The following is a 17,780-nucleotide window of genomic DNA, read 5'->3' as shown; positions in this document are numbered from 1 at the left end:
TTTACCAAGCGCTCATGATGACAAAGCTGATTTGCTCCGAGGTGGTCGGAATGAAGCAGCTTGAGGGTGAGCGCGTGCCAATGCTACTTAGTGAGGAACCATCCTCGAGTTCAATGCAAGATGATCTGGAAATGGAAGTGGGTATACAGTATAAATAGCGTGATGCGAGTGCAAGGTTCAGTAAATCAACAGCGCCCTCATCAGCAGTCTCTCCACGCATCTAGATAAATTTCCCCTTCAATGGCCCCCATCGGAACTCTATATGGCGTCGGCTACCAACGCCAGACCACCATTGTACGTCTTTACACCAGCAGTCTCCCGATGACATTCTAATCTTACCGGTACGCTCATAGATCAAGGCGGCTGCCGCGATTGGTGGGCTTGAGCTCAACTATGTCGAAGTAAAGATGGGCGAGACGAACAAGTCCCCTGAGTACCTCGAGAAGTTCCCCCAAGGGAAGGTCCCGGGCTTTGAAAGCGCCAACGGCTTCAAGGTGACCGAGGGTCTCGCCATTGCGAACTACGGTTGGTCACTCTATCATGCAGTCCTTGAATTAATCGTTATGCTTGTCGTTTTGCAGTCGCGTCTCTGGCCCCTGAGAGTGGGCTTCGTGGCAAGAACACCGAAGAGGCTGCCGAGATCGAGCAGTGGACCCACTTCACTGAGTCTGAGGTACAGGTGTCTACGGACTTTAGCCACGTCCTCACCATGGGCTTCCTTCCCGGATATCCCAAGGAGGTAAACAATGCTCAGCGCTCATCAGCTCTCTCGTCGGTCTACTAATTTCTCCCAATTATCTAGCTTCATCAGTTCCTCTTGGAACGCCAGTACAAGTCATTTGAGCATCTCGAAAGCACCCTTGGTACCCGCGAGTACCTCGTAGGTGGCAGACTGACCATCGCCGATCTCACACTCGCAGCGAGTTTGAAGAGGGCCTTCAAAGTCACTCTCGGTGCGTCCGAGAGAGCCAAGTACCCTAAGACGATCGCCTACTTCGAGAAGATTCACTCACACGAGAAGCTCAAGGAAGTCTATGGTGAGGTTGAGTTTGCAGAGACGCCCGCCCAGTACAAGGGCTCCGCGTAGGTAGCCTACTTAAATCAATGGAAGGACCCTGTAATATTAGTAACTGTAAAAGTTGTACCTCCAGAAGCAATGCCTATACCTCAATCTCCACAAGGTTTTGTTTTGGTCTGGCCGATGATTCGTACTTTCGTTATTCTAGAAAGGTGCTAAGCCCTCTTGCTGGGTACGCGAAGGGTCGAGACAAAGGATGAGGAGATGTTGCTTCATCTCATCCAACTTCTTGAGGGCTTGGTAATGCATCGCTCTCAAACTCCAGATCTCTGTCTTCAAACCTCAAGCAGGCATCCGACTTTTCCCAAGGCAGTCTCTGGCCGTCTGCAGATGTTTACAGCCGGCCAGTGGCCTCCCGAGTCTGAAACCGCCGTCGTATACGAACGCGGTGAACTTTCCGTAGACCACCCTCGTTTACATATTGGCTTCGGGACAGGCATTTGCCATGCGCTTGGGACGACTCAATCTTCGTGGCAACTTATCTGTTAGTCGTACGGTAAATGATGTCTTGGCCAAGGCGAATCACATTCTAGACTGGAGCGCAGTATGAGTTTCGGGGGCTACTTGGTTCGGTCGGGCAGTCAAACAACGTTTGGCAGAGGCGAATGCGAACACAGACGGATCAGTTGAGCACACCAAACGGTGGCCTCGTTCGAAGCCTCGTTCGAAGCCTCACAGACTGCTGCGGACGTTTCACTTTGGTCACTAGTGGAGGCCTTGTTCCACGAAAAGACGAGCCTGGAGAATGGAGCTTTTTAGCTGAGGAGCATGAAAGCTACCATAGATGAGACGAGTCAAGGATGGTTTGTTGACGAGCGACGGCATAGTGACAGAAGGACCACTGGCGAGTAGTCTCGAAATGAACAGGCACACAGCGCGTTCGCCCTCTGAGCCGGTGGTTGTTCATCTTGATTATCAACAAACATTAAATTTCCAAGCGTGGTTTCTCGTTCCTTAGATATTGTGTCATGTATGGAGGACTCGTCACAAAACGATGATGAATTCTAAATTGAAGGTTACAAATTTCAGTACAAGAGCTCGTCAGAAACAATGCAAGGTTTCATCGCGAGCTGCACCCCAGGTCTCTCAGCAGCCACCGTTGAGTCTATTTTTCGGCATGCTCTGGTTGAAGATCGGGTGACCCCATTCAGTAATGTTAGGATTGTTGTACGCCTCTGCGTACCTGTAATACATTTAGTACGAGTCAAAAACCCTAGTCGACGTTACGCCTAAACTCACGTTTTGATATACGTAGCCGTGGGGAACCCTGGTGGGTCGCAGCCGATGTTACGTCCGTTCTTAGGCTGATACACCCGGATGTAATCGATAAGCATCGTTGCAGGGAGCTGAATATGGCCGAAGTCGATACCTCCGAAGTTGGTCGAAAATCCGAGATTCGCGATGATGTACTGTTCGCCTTGATCAGCATCACAAAGCCATAGCCAGCGCGATCCGAAGTGGCATACCATCGGTTCTTGTGAAATTGCTCGAGCTCCAATCTCGGTTTGCTTCTCTGAGCCGATGGCTGAGGCCATTAGAGTCCAGGCTGGTTTGCCCCCGTTTACCCAGGTAATATAGGCGTCATCAAATCTATAACGCGACGAGGGGATGAGAGGATGACTGAAAGGAAAACTTAAGATTGGATGTACCCAGGCTTATACTCAAAAGCATAGACGCTGTAGCATCCCTTGTTCAACTCATAGCACTCTGGGTTCGTCACCGATAGACCGCTGAGCGTTTGTTGGTAAGCACCTAAAACGTGCGATGAACTTCAAACCTGAATAAGAGCATAAGAAAATAAAGTACCGCCAATGTAGGGATTGAGAAGAGTGGCCTCAGGATCGTAGATTTTGAGGTTCGCGGACGTGTTTGCCAATCGATATCCCTCCTGAAACAAATAATGAAACACATCTACACTTCAAGCAGTTCACATACGTTGAAGGGTGCGATTTGAGCTGATTGCGAGACCTTCGAGCGAGAGTGAGAAACGTGTCTCAAGTAAAATTTGAGCCTTCTTACCTTGCCCACACCAAAATCGACTGTAGCCTCGAAGATATCGATCTCCGGCGCCGAACGGCCAACAGATTGTCCGTTCTGGTGAACTGGACCGGGGTGTGACTCGCCTGAACAAGTGCACGCAGAAAGACGTTGCCCAGGAAGGTAAGACTGAAAAGCAAAGTCAGCTAATCTGCGTGGGGGTGACGTATGTCAATTTACCAGTACGCCGCCGTGAGCGGGATCGCCGTTCTTCGTCGCAGCTTCCGGCTTTGCGGTTCCGGGAAATGTCTGGTTGGGCAAGGTACCGACGTCACAGCTGTCGTAAGAGTAAGGCCACTTCAATACAATTAGCCATTATCCCTTTCGCAAAAGCGGAAGTGATTATTACCAGGCCATCGAGAGTTGCCCCGTATCCAGCTCGACCTATGAGGTAAAATTATATTATTTATCGTTAATAAACTTGAGTGGATGGAGCCCAACCTAGATTTCCCATCGTCCAGCTATCAAAGTACGACATTAAGGAGCCAAGATGGATATAGCTTCAATGCTCACATGGCTGGCCATAAACCACTGACGAAGTTAGCGAGAGCTTCTCCAACAGAGAAATTTCACGCACTGGACGTTGCTTGATCCAGGGAGAACCACCGCAGCTGAAAGATAACTCAGCTATATATTTGGTCCAAGGGGAAAATAACCAACCCTCGATAATGCCACCGGTGAAACAGAACTTATTCCTAGGAATATGTTAGATTCATCCCAATGTCATTGAATGCATGGTCCAACCATGACTGAATCTATCATCCGTCAGCACATGGAGCGCTTCGTGCAATAGAAAACAAATTTTACCATCCCGGAGCGGTACTTCAGGTTATGGTTGCTTGCAGGATCAACCTCCGAGAGCGTGATTCTCAAGGCACCTCCTTGGGTCGTGACCGCCGCCGGGTCGTACCATTCCAAGTCGTTCTAGAAAGACCATCAGTAACCAACCTTTCTTCGCTTATGAATAAACTCACTGTTGCCCAATAGTGTAAACTCGGCGCTTCCCAGTACGGGTCGTCTCCAGGCCAGAAAGTGCGCCCCCCGACATTGAACTCATCAGAAAACACAAGGTCCATCTCCTCATTCGGGTTTGTGTACGATGGTTTCGTGTACACGCTCTTGGGGGTGTCGACGTCGATGAGGCCGAAGCTACCGAGCATGCTTGGGATCTGGCCCGACGCGTTCAAGCCGCCGACGTTGAACGCGTTGTAGTTGCTGAGAGGTTTCTTGGTGAAGTGGAGGACAACAGGGTAGACTGGAGAGGGGAGGATGATGCGAGGGTAACGCGTATGATTCATATTAATCTTTAGAAGAATGCTGACTTACCAGCGCTGCATGGAAGTATGTAAGCGAGCAAGGGACATGTCCAGACAAAAATGCGTACAAGAGGAGCAAGCATCCCAAGAGCACGATCATCATGCATCCCAGGTTGGCCAAGCCGCGGCGGGTGCATATACGCGCCCCGTAGTCGTTTTTGTAGTCCCGAACAGGATCAGGGTTGTGCAGATAGTCATCCGACTCCGGGTCAGTGAGATAGAGGGAGAGTGCGCCCCAGTCTGCTGGGTTGGGCGGCAGCGCATACTAAGGAGGTAATCAAGATAAAGTAAAGACCGTTTATATGTGCACATGCGTACCTTCGCAGATAGAGACCCCTGGAAGAAGCATCGAAAAGGTCAGTACTGGATGTAGTCGAGAAAATTTATGTGAGACACACATCGAGGGATGAAGAGTTGGGTTTCTGCTTCTCATGCGTTCGAACAGGAGAATAACCATGTTTGTTTGTGGGTGGTCGGCTGCGGGGCGAACTCGTAAAGAACCCTGCTGACGACCCGGCGGGCTCGCCCCATAATAGTGGATCTGGAGAGTTCATGATGGGTCTCGGAAGGAGCGGTGGTTGATAATGAAAGAATAGACAATGAGCTGGAAAACAACTTCTCGGGATTATAGAAAGGGCGGAAAGGTATCGCAGAGGATGGAGCGTATCCCAGAGAACGACCAACCAGTGGCCGGGAGACAGTTGCCAGAACGAGGGGAGCGAAAGGACAGGTGGTATAAGGGAGAGAAGTAGAATTCCTCTGAAGGCGCCATAGCAATCCAATGCCAACGAATAATGTCACTTCCATCCGATGGCCAGAGATTGGAATTCATTAAACTATGAATACAGGTGCAAAATACATAGTCAGATCCGGGCGAAGACAATTTTATAACCTCAGGGGTTCTTGCTATCGAATGCCTTAATCGCGGACGCTAGGCTTTCGGGTGAAGGCTTCTCGGGGAGGACGGCGAGTGTAAGTCCAAGCTTATCTCGGACAGCATTAGCAGTCGATGGGCCAATGGCTGCTAACCGCACCGGAGGTAATGAGAGGTCGCCAGTAGAAAGATAAGCGGAAGAGGGCAATTGAAACCGTCTTTGCAAAAAAGTAGTAGTGAATTCGGCGGACGATGGTGCGAAATAAACGACCCATCCCCACAATTTTGAGGTCTCTGACATGAAGTCAGTAACATACGTGCGCATATAGGCGGTGGACGCACCATATGGATGGCCACGTAGGAGTTCGTCAAGGTCCTCACTAAATGTTTGCGCGCCCCGAGTAGCGTAAACTTGGAGGTGCTGGAGGCTGACGCCGCCACCCTCAAGGACAGTGGGAAGAGTGTCTCGGTTCTTGTCACCAGTCAGGTACAGTAGCTTGGGCGGAGACCGAGGGCTTTTGTCGGGAGGAAGTGCTGAATATAGGTCGTTTAGGATGAAATGTGCAAGTCGTTCACCGGTCCCAGATTCGGCCGCACCCCGTATGTCGACAGGAGCAAGTGGGGTGTCATAGTCGGACTTGATCTTCGCAAGAGATGCCGCAGTAGTCTCGCCAACGACATAGAAGGGGATACTACTCCAGTCGGCTGGAGGAGGCTGTAAGCTTGAACTCCTTGAACAATACGTGACGGTGCTCACCGACCTGCCACGCGTTGTGACCCCAAACTACTCTCATAGATTTGCTGGATGACCTCCCTGTACGCTTCGCAAGCCCGACTACTGGTTACTATGACGCCAGATAGACCAGTTTGCTGGGGGCCGTCTATAAGCTGCTGCCGGAGCTCGCCTGAATGAACGAAGATGGTTTCAAGGACGGTTAGAGAATGGGGGTTATACCCGAGGTCACGAAAGACGGAGTGGTACTTGTCAACGCCATCAGGTGGATTTCGAAGAAGAAGGACGTTGGATGTCATTGTCAGTCGACGTTGTTGACACTGGTTCAACCTTCCTGACGCGGCCGACGGCCATGACGCACACGAGAGCGGAGGCAATTGTCGCTGCTTTGGTCCCCTGTCTTCATCCATCCCCAAGCTCATGACCATGACTCAGTCGGAAAGCGGGCTCCCGACCAGATCCACAGTAACGTCCCAGTATATATAGGCCAGGTTTTCCATGTGTACTTGAGAAATATCCCACTATGCCAGGCGAAGCCATCCTATCATCGCCTGTCGTCGTCGAGCTGTTCGGAAGGCAGCCTTTGCCTCCCCTCGCAATCAAAAAGGCATGGAAACCAGAATTATCGTCCCAAATTGACGCTTTAGATGCAGGACGAAATGTTCGAGCAGGCAAGTAGAACGGTACTATGTACTTTGGGGCCTGATGTGAACGACAGTCAGTCCTACACCTTTTGAACGACGACTTCAATGGTTGTCATGAGTTAGCACAAATGTCCGAGTCCAACCCGTACTCTAACAATCTTCATCACATCGTTCATCGGCGAGAACCAGACTACTGGAACTCCAGGTAGGACAATCTAGCTGTCCAGTAATTTGAATCATCTTACGAACGAAACGTTCAGGTGGTGGGCTGATCGCCTGTCTCACCCTCACCTAGCACAGATATACGTACCGGGTGATGCATCGGCAACCGAGAAGGATGGGCGGACAGCTGCACGAGATTTTGTCAACGAAGTAGAGAGGTTCAGTACCTCTCGACAGAAGAAGTCCTCGGAACAGCTTGCAGCGCTGGAGAAGCGCCAATGGGAAGAGATGACAACTCTTGCGAAGATTATTATTGCAATGGAAAACTAAGTCGTTAACATATTATTTTGATGTAGATGCGAATATAAACCGTGTTGCAGCTGAGATGGCTCGAGTGAACCAAGAGCTCGAAACTTCGTCTGCGGGCTGGAGAGAAGATGGCCTGAGGCACTTCGAAATCTGCTTACCATCCAAACCAAAGTCTTTGGGGAGGAGAGATCTTCCGTTCAGTATCTTCCCAATGTGTGTATGGCTGAAGCTCATTCCTTTCAGTCGAGTCTTTGTCAGCGCAGCGAGTGCAGGTATGGGGCTGGTTAAGAAGGGGGACTCCGCTCGAATGCCTAACTGACGATCCCAGGGCTGGATGAAACCATCATGAGAGACACGGGGCTTGGGTAGGCCTTTCAAGTCGTTTCCGAACACGCCCAAAAACTTGCATAGCTCAACGTAGTCGTCGTTGCTTGACAGGTAGAGCTGGCCGGAAAACAGGATCAACTCTGTGCGAATACGAGCTGGAACGAGGGTAGGGTGTTCAAGGGGACGAATCGTGAAGAACTGGAGGTCGTCGCAAGGTGACATCTCCCATGTAAGTCGGGGGGTGAAAACGTGCAACTGAACTTTCATGTACCGCCTTATATCGGGAAGTAATTCGTTTGCTTCGTATGAGCTGATCAAAACGAATACAGCACCCTTGCCGGTAGGACCAAAGGCTGCCGTCGAGAGAACCCACTGAACGGGGCGGAAGAAGTCCAGTTCGGGAGACCGGGAAAAAATGGTTTTGGCGAAATCACGCGTCGCCCACAGCTGTTTTTTCCACCCACTCGGAAGCTCAGCTGGGGTGTCTGCTAGGAGCGAGATGGCTTGAGTGAAGTCAAGGGAGCGTTCTGGGAAGAAGCCTGTCTGTACGAAATTCTTCAGATCTGCCGAAAGGTAATGCTGCCAGGGCGATTTAGACGATAAACGCTGCACTTCTTCTTCTCGCTCGATCTCATGTGATACCTCCCTCTCTTGTTCCTCATCTAGCGTGACTTCTTGCTCTGCGGAGGTTGGGGAGAGGCCAAACTTGAGGCAGCCCTGGAGGATACGCGGAAATTTCATTATATCCCTAAGAGGGTCCATGAGGCCTCTAGAGTGAATCCCGTAGAGCTCCTCGAGCGTGTGTGCCTCCTGCTGCATCCACGCTCGTCGAAGGTCCTTGAGCTCTGATCCGTCAGAGGATTCTGCATTGATGAAGTCTGACCAAGCATTGTAACGGATACTGTGATCGGTACCCTGGTACGCCCACTGTAGTGCTCGGGCCTTGAGCTCTGTGCACGTCTCCGAGATGGTCCAAAGCAGCACATCCTCCACCGAGATTCGATTTAACGATTTTTTTGAGGCCACCCGGCGAATCCTTGTATCTACCTCTGGAGGGGCGAAGAAAGCGATGGTGTGACCTGAGCCCAGACGACGCATACGCATACAGCCTTCGTAAACGAACGCTTAATATAAGGAATGAGGAAAATATGAGTTCTATTCGGGCTCACCTTGAGCTAATCTGTCCTTCGTCACTCTTGGCCCCAAAGTAACAGCAGCCCGAAATCCAGAGGGCAGTTTGACGTCCATGCCACGAGTGTGCGCATCATCAAGGTAGACGATGCATTGGCCAAGATGCTGGTTGACATGCGAAGTCGACAACGGCTCTTCATATCCGTTCCGGTGTAACACGGTCAACTCATCGTGATCATTGACGTAGATTGCCGCAATTGACTCTTCTGGGGACTCGTGTCGCAGCCAATGGTCGACCAGCTCCTTGTTTTGAACGTCCAGCATCTGCGCGCCGACATCGAGTAGCATGCGAATTTTTGGCTGCTTGCGCGACAGCACCTCCACGAAATGCAGGCCGTCGGGGAAATTGAACGTCTCGTAGTGATCGTTCTCATCCCGCAACATGTAGTTGAGAACACGAGCGTTGGTGGAGAGTTGATGCTGGGGGTCTCTCTGGAGAATATACGTCGGTAGAAGATGTTGGAAGTCGTTCGTACCGCTGAATCCGGTGGTAATGTGACTCTTTGGTTCTGCGATATCCCAACCTGAGGTTACCAACTTGCTTTCGAACTCCTTTGCCTGCTGAGGGAAAACGACAGTGCGCAAGTAGAAGTCAATGGTCGCTTGGTTATTGCCGAACAGTTCGGAGAGTAAACGGCGTTGCTCCACAGAGTCATAGTTGAGGCCGTTAAAAGACTTGAGAGACTCAGGAAGGTCGGAGTTTGCTATCAGGGCTAGCCAATCTTCATACACGGACGTCGGATTGTCGCTGATGAGAAGGAACCGAATGCACGTTTCGAGTTGTGTCTCCGAAAGGCCCGAGAGATAGTAGCTGAGGCATGTGAGAAGAATCACGACATCGGGGTGCCCAAACTCAGCCGTGGTGGAAGGAACATCCTTGGCGCGATAAGGGACTGCTAGCATTGACCGTCGCAAGTCAAGCCCATAATCAACGCGATATCGCTTATCTCGGAGACAGAAAAGGAGGACTTCATGAGCTATGAGCCCACGAAGTAGCAGAGCCAAGCTCCAGACGTTCTCGTCCAACGCGCCTCGTACTCGTAGATTGGATAAGCAGTCTTGTGCCTGGATAGTTAGGGAAGGAACCGAGATGAACATCTCGAACGCATTTCTCTCCGACTCGTCAAAGTGATGAAGATTGCAGTTGGATAGTCGGCCCTCTAAGATGTCGGACACGAGAAGTCGTAGTAGTTGATTGGCCGCAGGTGACGACTGAACCAATCGGACTGGTGGAAATGCCGATGGATGTGCATCCTCAAACCGACTCGTTCCTTGAGTTGAAAACATGGATGGGTCCTTCAGGAAGAGCTGATGCAGATGCCCACGAGCTAGTCGCAATATCTCCTGGGTGGTAGTCCATCGATTCGGATGCCCTTGTACATGTTGGTGTGTGCCGCAGGTGTACACTAGCTGGTAGCGGACATGCAGAATCTCGTCGCTTTCGTCCAGAATATCCCGGCCATAATTGAAAATGAAACGTTGGAGATGAGCAAGTGCGGCGGCAGAGTTAAGATCTTTTGAAAGTTGACACTCCACTGCGCGAAGTTTCATTGACAAAATGTGCTCTGGTTGAACAATGAGGATCCCTCCGCTTTCCCTGCACTCTTCCAAAACCGATCTTACTGCTTTGAGCGTCTCCGAATCAAGCTGAGTGGAACGTGTAAAAGGTAGGTAATAGACTCGACGGTTCGCAAGACCGGTGAGACGATTTTCCATGGTGTGGGCCATCTGAGCAGCCAACGACTTGAGGACAATCAAGCGGACAAGCTTGGACTTGTCTGCTATGACTGACGCAGCCAAGGGCGCAATTACAGAAGACTTTCCTTCACCCATGTTGAGCTGAAGTGTGATGCTTTGATGAGAGCCTTGGGATATCATCTCGCCCGCGATCTGGTGCTGAACGTCGCGTAGAGTGAAGTCGCCATCAATCTAGGCCATTGTCAACTCTCTCTGAGCCTCGGCAGACGCATGCAAAAGGAGGTTACCTGCAGAAGAAGCCAATCGGGACAAGCAGTCGTCGTGTAGCACTGGTCCTTAGTCTGTTCGAGGTCGTGTATTAAGTCCTGGTAATCGCCCCTCTTAGCCATGACGGCTCGCCGCTGACTCGTTTGCAGTGCGATAATGATGCGCGCAAATTCTGTAAACGTGTTTTTCCAGACTGGAATAAGCGATGAGAAATGGTGCAAGTCCAGGTGGCGCAAAAGACATAAAGTTGAGAGACTCGGCCACAGTCCGGTGTGCACTAAGGCCATTTCGTGATCAGCCTGCGGCGCCAGAGCTCGTATGATCACGTCGCACGACAGAATCATGCGGTCTCTGCACCGCCGAAGATCCTCTTCAGCCAAAGATCTGATAGTCGCTCTATCTACCCGCCCCGGATCAGAGAGGCGACCACTAGCAAGAGCACTCCTGCTCCGGTCGAGGTTTTTACTATAAATGTCATAGGGAGGTTCTTGCGAAAGGCCCCGAATCCGCGTTATGAGCGAGCGCAGGCGATCATCTAGCCTTGCTGGATTACTGTATGTGTTGACTCTGAAGTATTGTGCTAAAAGTGACGTTGGAAAGGAAAATCCTCTACAAGCTGCGCGAGACAGGAGATCGAGAGAGGATAAACCGGAGGGAAATGGTTTCGTTCTTTTACTCGCAGGTGAGAAGGAGTATCTTGGGAGGGGACTATTGTTCAACAGGTCCGAGAGAGCGCAAGCCGAAACATACCTTTGAGTACGGATCGTTGTCCAAGTAGATTGAGACAGCTGCCTGAGAAGTCTTATGGTATATACTTGCAGCTCCTTGTTGTTCCGCCGGCTGCTGAATAAATCAGAGACTTCCGATAACAGTCTATCCAAGTCGAAGTAGAGTACGAATTCTCCAGGTGGCTGGAGGGGCATCTCTCCCATCTTCCATTGCGACAAAAGTACGTCAAGCAACGTGGATTTGAGTTTTGACAGCGCAGACGAGTGTGCCTTGATTTGGCGACTTTGAAATGCAGCATGGCTTTCTGCACTGGCCCGAGTCCAGGACCCTTCTGGACAGTCACGAAGAGGGCGACAGCGGGTGGATATAACCCTGTTCAGGACGCTTGCATTCAAGTCTATACCGTCATTCAAGGTGTAAGACGAGTGCAGGAAAGCTGAAGGTGCCGGGCCGGCGGAAGCCTCATAAGCAATACAAAACAGGGCCACTATCAGCTCCTGACTCTCGCGATAGTGAGTGCAATACGACATTGAAGGTAGGGTGAAAAGAAGCTGGAATTTGTTTGGCACCTTTCGGCATAACTCCAGGGCAGTGAGCCAAATAGTCCTTGGCTCTGAAAGCCAGACACGGTTGTATTGCAAAGACGAATGGCGGTGCTTTGGGCCCTCCAAAGTAGACCCGGAAGAAATGGATTTCATAGCGCCAAATAAATCCGAAGGTGGAAGCGCCGAAAGGCCTCTCGACCAACGAAATACCATAGCAGACGTGCTCGAAATTTGTTGGACCAATGCTTCGCGAGAGGCATCTCGCTGGGAGTGATAAACAACGTCTAGGTCCTGGCCATCGCAGACGAAACTAGCAAAACCATCGCGTTGGATGACCCGTCTGCGGAGTTTTGCTCGACGAAGGAGCTTTGAGTAGTCGCCGCCGCTCCCTTCGGTTGGTTCTGTAAAGTCTGATATTGCTTGACATAGAGTAAAGTCGATGATGTTCATGCGCTTTGCGTGTGCCACAATGTCAGTCACAGCCTCAAAAAATGCTTCATGCTGAGCTACGGAGCTGAGACTGCCCCAGAAGACGCTCTGCATTCGCTCGCGCTTATGCGGTGGATAGTAATGACGGCGAGGTGTCAGCTTCGATATACATTGGAGCAGTATGACATCTTCGTCTTGCAACGAGCTAAAGGACAAACACGCCGCCGAGCGAAGCTCACGCAAAGCTTCTTCAGTTCCTGTGCGTTGGGTTAGGGGATCTGGTAGACACTGAGTACTGATGGCGTGAAGGTACGCCTTATAGAGGCGGGAAGTTATGCTTGCAAGGCCATCGAGCTCCAGTCGGCCAAGGATGGTGTCCACTTTATAGACGTCGTATGATACCCTCCCGAGGGAGTCGGGGTTGTGTATTGAAATCTGAGGGTGTCGTGACAAAGTTGTGTATGAAATGGACCCTCGCGGAATGATGACACGACGCATCTCTTCGCCACTGCAGTCGTCTGAGGGGTTTGGCGCAAGAACAAGTTGATTCTGCAGACCAACCATTGTCCCTGTTGATTGGTTTTTGTCGACAACAAATTTGGTGAGCTCACGGGACTGTAGCCTTCCCCGTGAGTTGAGAAGAAAAGACAAGCCCAAACGCGGTAGCTCAATCAGTAATTTTCCTGAGACTGTACCTGGCGTCCACGTCACGACTTGAAATATCGGCAACTCGATGGGAGTCAAGTATCTAGATAGCATGCTGCACGTAGAACTTGAGGGATCGACAATGTGAGAGACCGCGCCCTGTCCCGATCGGCAAATCATGCGTGAGCGGTGGGTTGAATAATGTATGCGCCAATCTGATTCGTGCAAGGGCTCCCATCTTCTATGCGCAGGCCGAACTTCGATGACACGCGAGGATAAATTGAGCCAATGAGTGTGTCCGTTCACGAATGGAAGAGGAATGTCACCCCGCAATCGTTCAGATGGGATGAGTTCCAAGAGTACGTCGCTTTCATTTTGTTTCGCCCTAATTACTGGTATGTCGCCAACCAGCCCGAAGAACACCTAAAGCCAATGAAGTTAACAACTACGACCATCGTTCTGGCCGTTATCGAAAAACCTCACCTGATGATTCTCGATGAGATCCCTGGTCGCATATTGCATTCCAGGGAGGTCGCTAGGGACGATTTCTAGTATTTGCTACACGACGATGCATTCAGCATCACCGGTATAACCTAAGGCACGGTAATCTCACCTCAGCAAATAGTTGCGCATATGTATGGTGGCGAGTAACCGACGAGGGCAATCTTGCGAGGGGTTTGCCGTCCACAAGCAGGGCCCCTCTCAGGAGGTCATAGTGGACCGTCTGAGAAGACTGATAGGTAGTTTGAAGTGTCCTGCAACTGATCCAGCAGGAATTTGGGGCTTTCACGCGGGTCCATTGCTTGTTGACATCTGGACGATATCCGGCCCAGACGAAGTGGATCGCTCGGTCGAGCCCTGTGCGATCTAGCACTATTCGATCGAATACGTGTGGCTCTAGTAGTACGGCCGAGCGTCTGGCGCGTTCCGAAAGCCGTCTAGAGCTATCCGACAGAGCTTCAGCCAGTGCGGGAGTATACTCATCAAGAATGATCGATGCCTTGACGAGCTGGGTTACATCGTTGGAGTCATTTCGCGAGAGTAAGAAGTCGATGTGAGGGGCTTCCGTATCAAAAGTGGCGAGGCATGTGGTTGCAATATTATGAATGCGCAGTTGTATTTGGTCATCTCGAGAGCGATCTGGGTGTTTGCAAAGCTCCTCAAGCCACGCGGTGCTCACCGAACGGCATTCCCGAAGCGTTCGGTACGCCTCTTTAAGAACGGTGTCGTTAGTAGACGAGGATAATACTCTGAGCAGGACATCAATGATGAAAAGCATGGCAAAGAACTCAAGCCAGTTTTGCTGTATGGCGGCAAGCAGTTTTTTCAACTCTTGAATCAAAGACAAGCAGAATTCCCTGTCATGTAACAGAGAATGCCAGGATTCAAAGGAGTCGACATTGAAAGGCCCGACCTGGAGCGACGCCTGTACGCAAAGAAGGTAAACCTCCACCTCCCGAAAGTTCAGGGAGCGATCTCTAAGCACCCGAAGTATGTTCATCCATTGCAGCCGAGCACCGCTGCGGAGACTTCCATACGCCCAGTATTCACGGAGTGATAGCTGTGGATGACATTCGGATTGCCGGGCCAGTACCTCATTCGTGCTGTGAGTTGTAGTTTGCAGGGTGTATGCGAGATTTGAGTACAGCCCTTGGGGAATAGGGAAGGTGCAAGATTTGACAATATCCTGGGGGGTAAGACCCTTGCCTGAACGCTGGTCCCGAGCAGTATCGAATAGCGAGAAACGGAGGGCATTGTTCACGGCCACAGAACCGTCACCAGGGCGTGTGCTGAGCAAAATGCTCCGATAGTGCGACTGCAGGAAAGACTTTGTCGATGATCCCATCGTGATGCGCCTGCGGAATCCGGAACCACGCGCATATTTGACCAACGGCATGTAAATGGACGAGCCACTAGCATCGGGATTCAGGACACCATACCACTCTTGCTTTTCACCGGCAGAGGCCGACGAGGTTGGGCTCAGAACGTTGGCAACAAAGTGATAGGTAGCATCCCGCCATGCGGCAAATGGAACGGGACATTCGAGTTCAAAGATCGCACACATTGCCTGCAGATGGTCGGAAGGCAAGGGCCATTCATGAATGTCGATCTTCATTGTCTTGGCCTCGTTTTCTAACCTGCACCTCAAACATGGCTGTACGTGTCCCTTCTTTCCCTTTCCCTTCTTTCCCTTTCCCTTCTTTCCTTTTTTCACTTGTCCCCGTCTGCACTGTTCGTGCGGGAGGTCGTGAGTCTGTTGGAGTTTATCCTCATAATCCCGAGTTTTCTGACGCAACTCCTCCAGTTTCTTTGATTTCCCGGCCTCAGCATCATCTTCAATGCGTTCTTTGAGCGACTGCAACTGGGAAGATCTGCGAAAATATTTGACAGGAAAGGACTGGCCATCCATATCTCCCTCAAGGATAGGTTTGTGCACCGCCTTAGCATGGCGGGAGGACAAATGAGCCAGAGCTCCTTGAAGCAAAGTGCGAAATCGTTGCGTTCTGAGAAGGAGTGGTTGAAACACCGTGTGATCAAATTCGGGATGATAATTCCAAAGTAAAGGGATCTTCGTTAATGTGAGATGATCCAATGCCACCCAGAGGAGCAGGAGCGTCAAATACATGATTGACAAGTTCTCAGGGTTATGCGTGTAGAGTATTACCGCGCTGTCGTAATAGGTAGACATAGCCTTCATGATGCTGATAGAAGTGGTGGCGATATCTGCTATGGTCGAGCACCAGAATTTGGTATTATGAAGTGAGTCATGAACAGCCGCTTCGAAGTCGATGAGGGTAAGATACTTCTCATCGTCCCGAAGGCCTGAAAGCTGCGCTTCGAGGATTTTGAGAAATACCGTTAGATTGCGTTGACGAAGAACCTCATTTCGAGTAAAGAGGGAAGAAGAATTTGAAGACGCCCGGAATGATAACGCTCGCTCAATATACAACCGACTATTCTTCAGTGATAGGTTCACGTCTCGTTCGAAATTGGAGACATCGAGCTGAAGTATGGGAAGAGGGGAAGGAATAAGAGTTTTGCTGCGTTTTTCCAGAGCGCTTCGCATTGCTTCAGCAACCTCGCACATAAGCTTCGCAAGCCTCGGAGGCGCAGACGATCCAAGCTTATAGAGCCGACGACTCATCTTTGCCGACATCTGGAAGAGGATGTCATCGGGGAAATGCGCGAGATGGTTGTTAAGGACATGTTGACTTATGTGACAGATGAGGAACAAAATGAACGATTTGTAGACGAGACGACCGCCCGGCATTCTAGATAACGTAGTTTGTATTGAGACCCTGATGACGAGCCAGAGCGGAGATCTCCTCCAAGGCAGCTCAGCGTCAAGCCATAGGACATCGTCCCCAATGCGCTTGGAGACTCGAGGGATTTCAGCAGGGGTGCCAACTCCGAGGAGAATGCCCGTCAGTAGCTCGGTGATGTATCGAGGATTGATGGTGTCACGGGTTTCCGGGACGAGAGTACCGGCTTTCTTTGTGTGAGGGATGGCATCCAGAAACTCTTCTTCATCTAACCCCTCCAGAAATCTCGATAATTGTCCCAAGAATTCCGGACCTGAGCCTACGGGGTGCGGGACGCTCACTGCTGGCCCTGGATAAGAGCATTGAAGTTTCCCCGTGGCTTGCATGACAGCGTCGGGAGAAGGAGATGCTTCGAACGATTCAAAGATAGTGCAATCACGTTCCTTGCGAACAATGAGCCCTGCATTTTGACGTCTAATGAAGAGCACGCGGAACTCTGAACAAAAGTCAGCTCTAATCCATTCATCAAAAACAACACATACCTCCGTCTTGCATGGATTGAAGCTGAGAATGTATCGATTTTGCGGACAAGTAGGTTTTGCTAGCAGAATCATGCAGGTGCCAGAGCATAACAGTTACAGCATCCCAGGCCTGCAGATGCTCCGGCAGAACATAGGAACGGAAAGACTTCGCGTATCTGTACGTTAGTGACGCCAAGGCCGCATCCTTCGACGCATTATCATCCGAAGATTGTGGAAGTTTGAGAGGCATGCAGACATGGTTGATGATGTAGTGAAGGTCCGCAAGGCTCTCGCCCTGGCTATCCATGTTGAGGTCGAGGTCGAAAAGGCCGTGAGAGATGGCAGGAAGGACGAGGAACGTCCATCTTAGGACGGGCGCTCGATAGGTGGCGCAGTTACATGTGAACAAGGACAAATGCTGTATAGGATGAGTTCGCCGCCAACACGAGGCAAGGCAAGTGTCCCTTGTAAGGTATAGGTTCAGGGCGTATGCGGCAAGGTAGCGATCGTCGCAGACCGTTCGGAGTAGGTGTCTTGTGGGTGCGTGAGGGAACGGATGGAAACAAGGTCCTGATTTGGTATGTTTGCGCGCGACTTTCCCAGCCCTTTGGGACTATTAGGTAGCATTCTTTGTGTAATTGTTCAGCGCGTCAGACTTCATCTTTCAAGAGTACGAAACAACCTGCCTTATATTATTCCAACTTGAATGACTTCGATGTCATTGAAATGCTCCCTTGACGTGAGGACAGTGGTAGAGTCAGGTCAATGAGGGTTCAGACGTCCGCAAGCATGACAACCGATAGAAAGTCAGTGGGTGAGCTGTCTCGAACATGTAAATGGTTTGACGTGACAGCGTGTTAAGAAGACTTGGTGTTTGCGACGAAAGCAATATACGCTACATGCGTCACAGCCTCAAACGTTCTCAAACTCTGACTAGCTCTGACTAGATATCCTGAGTCCTCGGCAGTCCAACTAGAGTAATCCAAGCAAACCCGAGCGTCATCCATGCAAA

At 50.7% G+C, this 17,780-nt stretch overlaps 5 protein-coding genes across 5 annotated transcripts; 2 read left to right on the top strand and 3 right to left on the bottom strand.

The window, feature by feature from the left end:
• Window positions 1-192: 192 nt before the first annotated feature.
• Window positions 193-1,199, top strand: CONPUDRAFT_84723 (glutathione S-transferase C-terminal-like protein). The gene is made up of 4 exons (XM_007774996.1): window positions 193-294; window positions 354-525; window positions 582-739; window positions 803-1,199. Exons 1-4 carry the CDS (start codon window positions 241-243, stop codon window positions 1,085-1,087), a joined length of 669 nt encoding a protein of 222 aa, XP_007773186.1. The 5' UTR covers window positions 193-240; the 3' UTR covers window positions 1,088-1,199.
• Window positions 1,200-2,164: 965 nt separating this feature from the next.
• On the bottom strand, window positions 2,165-4,985 carry CONPUDRAFT_92749 (glycoside hydrolase family 16 protein; the record flags this gene model as incomplete). Its single annotated transcript, XM_007774995.1, has 18 exons — window positions 2,165-2,261; window positions 2,318-2,487; window positions 2,545-2,668; window positions 2,728-2,830; window positions 2,885-2,966; window positions 3,014-3,046; window positions 3,098-3,244; window positions 3,296-3,412; window positions 3,465-3,499; window positions 3,557-3,576; window positions 3,629-3,646; window positions 3,693-3,726; window positions 3,776-3,803; window positions 3,923-4,039; window positions 4,090-4,370; window positions 4,442-4,446; window positions 4,500-4,696; window positions 4,830-4,985. 18 exons carry the CDS (start codon window positions 4,983-4,985, stop codon window positions 2,165-2,167), a joined length of 1,764 nt encoding a protein of 587 aa, XP_007773185.1.
• Window positions 4,986-5,324: 339 nt separating this feature from the next.
• CONPUDRAFT_158015 (tetrapyrrole biosynthesis uroporphyrinogen III synthase) lies at window positions 5,325-6,337 on the bottom strand (the record flags this gene model as incomplete). The annotated part of the gene is made up of 3 exons (XM_007774994.1): window positions 5,325-5,599; window positions 5,648-6,010; window positions 6,067-6,337. 3 exons carry the CDS (start codon window positions 6,335-6,337, stop codon window positions 5,325-5,327), a joined length of 909 nt encoding a protein of 302 aa, XP_007773184.1.
• A 416-nt stretch (window positions 6,338-6,753) lies between these two features.
• CONPUDRAFT_63485 (uncharacterized protein) lies at window positions 6,754-7,174 on the top strand (the record flags this gene model as incomplete). The annotated part of the gene is made up of 2 exons (XM_007774696.1): window positions 6,754-6,887; window positions 6,943-7,174. Coding segments are annotated over 2 exons (366 nt in total), but the record flags the coding sequence as incomplete, so codon positions are not given.
• CONPUDRAFT_110521 (uncharacterized protein) lies at window positions 7,165-17,285 on the bottom strand. The gene is made up of 7 exons (XM_007774993.1): window positions 16,790-17,285; window positions 13,598-16,743; window positions 13,468-13,542; window positions 11,387-13,407; window positions 10,657-11,332; window positions 8,650-10,600; window positions 7,165-8,589 (listed from the first exon to the last, which is right to left on the bottom strand). The coding sequence occupies exons 1-7, from the start codon at window positions 17,073-17,075 to the stop codon at window positions 7,187-7,189; spliced, it is 9,558 nt and encodes a 3,185-aa protein (XP_007773183.1). The 5' UTR covers window positions 17,076-17,285; the 3' UTR covers window positions 7,165-7,186.
• Window positions 17,286-17,780: the final 495 nt, after the last annotated feature.

The sequence above is a fragment of the Coniophora puteana genome (assembly GCF_000271625.1).
Source record: "Coniophora puteana RWD-64-598 SS2 unplaced genomic scaffold CONPUscaffold_13, whole genome shotgun sequence".
Lineage (NCBI taxonomy): Eukaryota > Fungi > Basidiomycota > Agaricomycetes > Boletales > Coniophoraceae > Coniophora > Coniophora puteana.
This window is presented reverse-complemented; position numbering and strand designations above follow the sequence as displayed.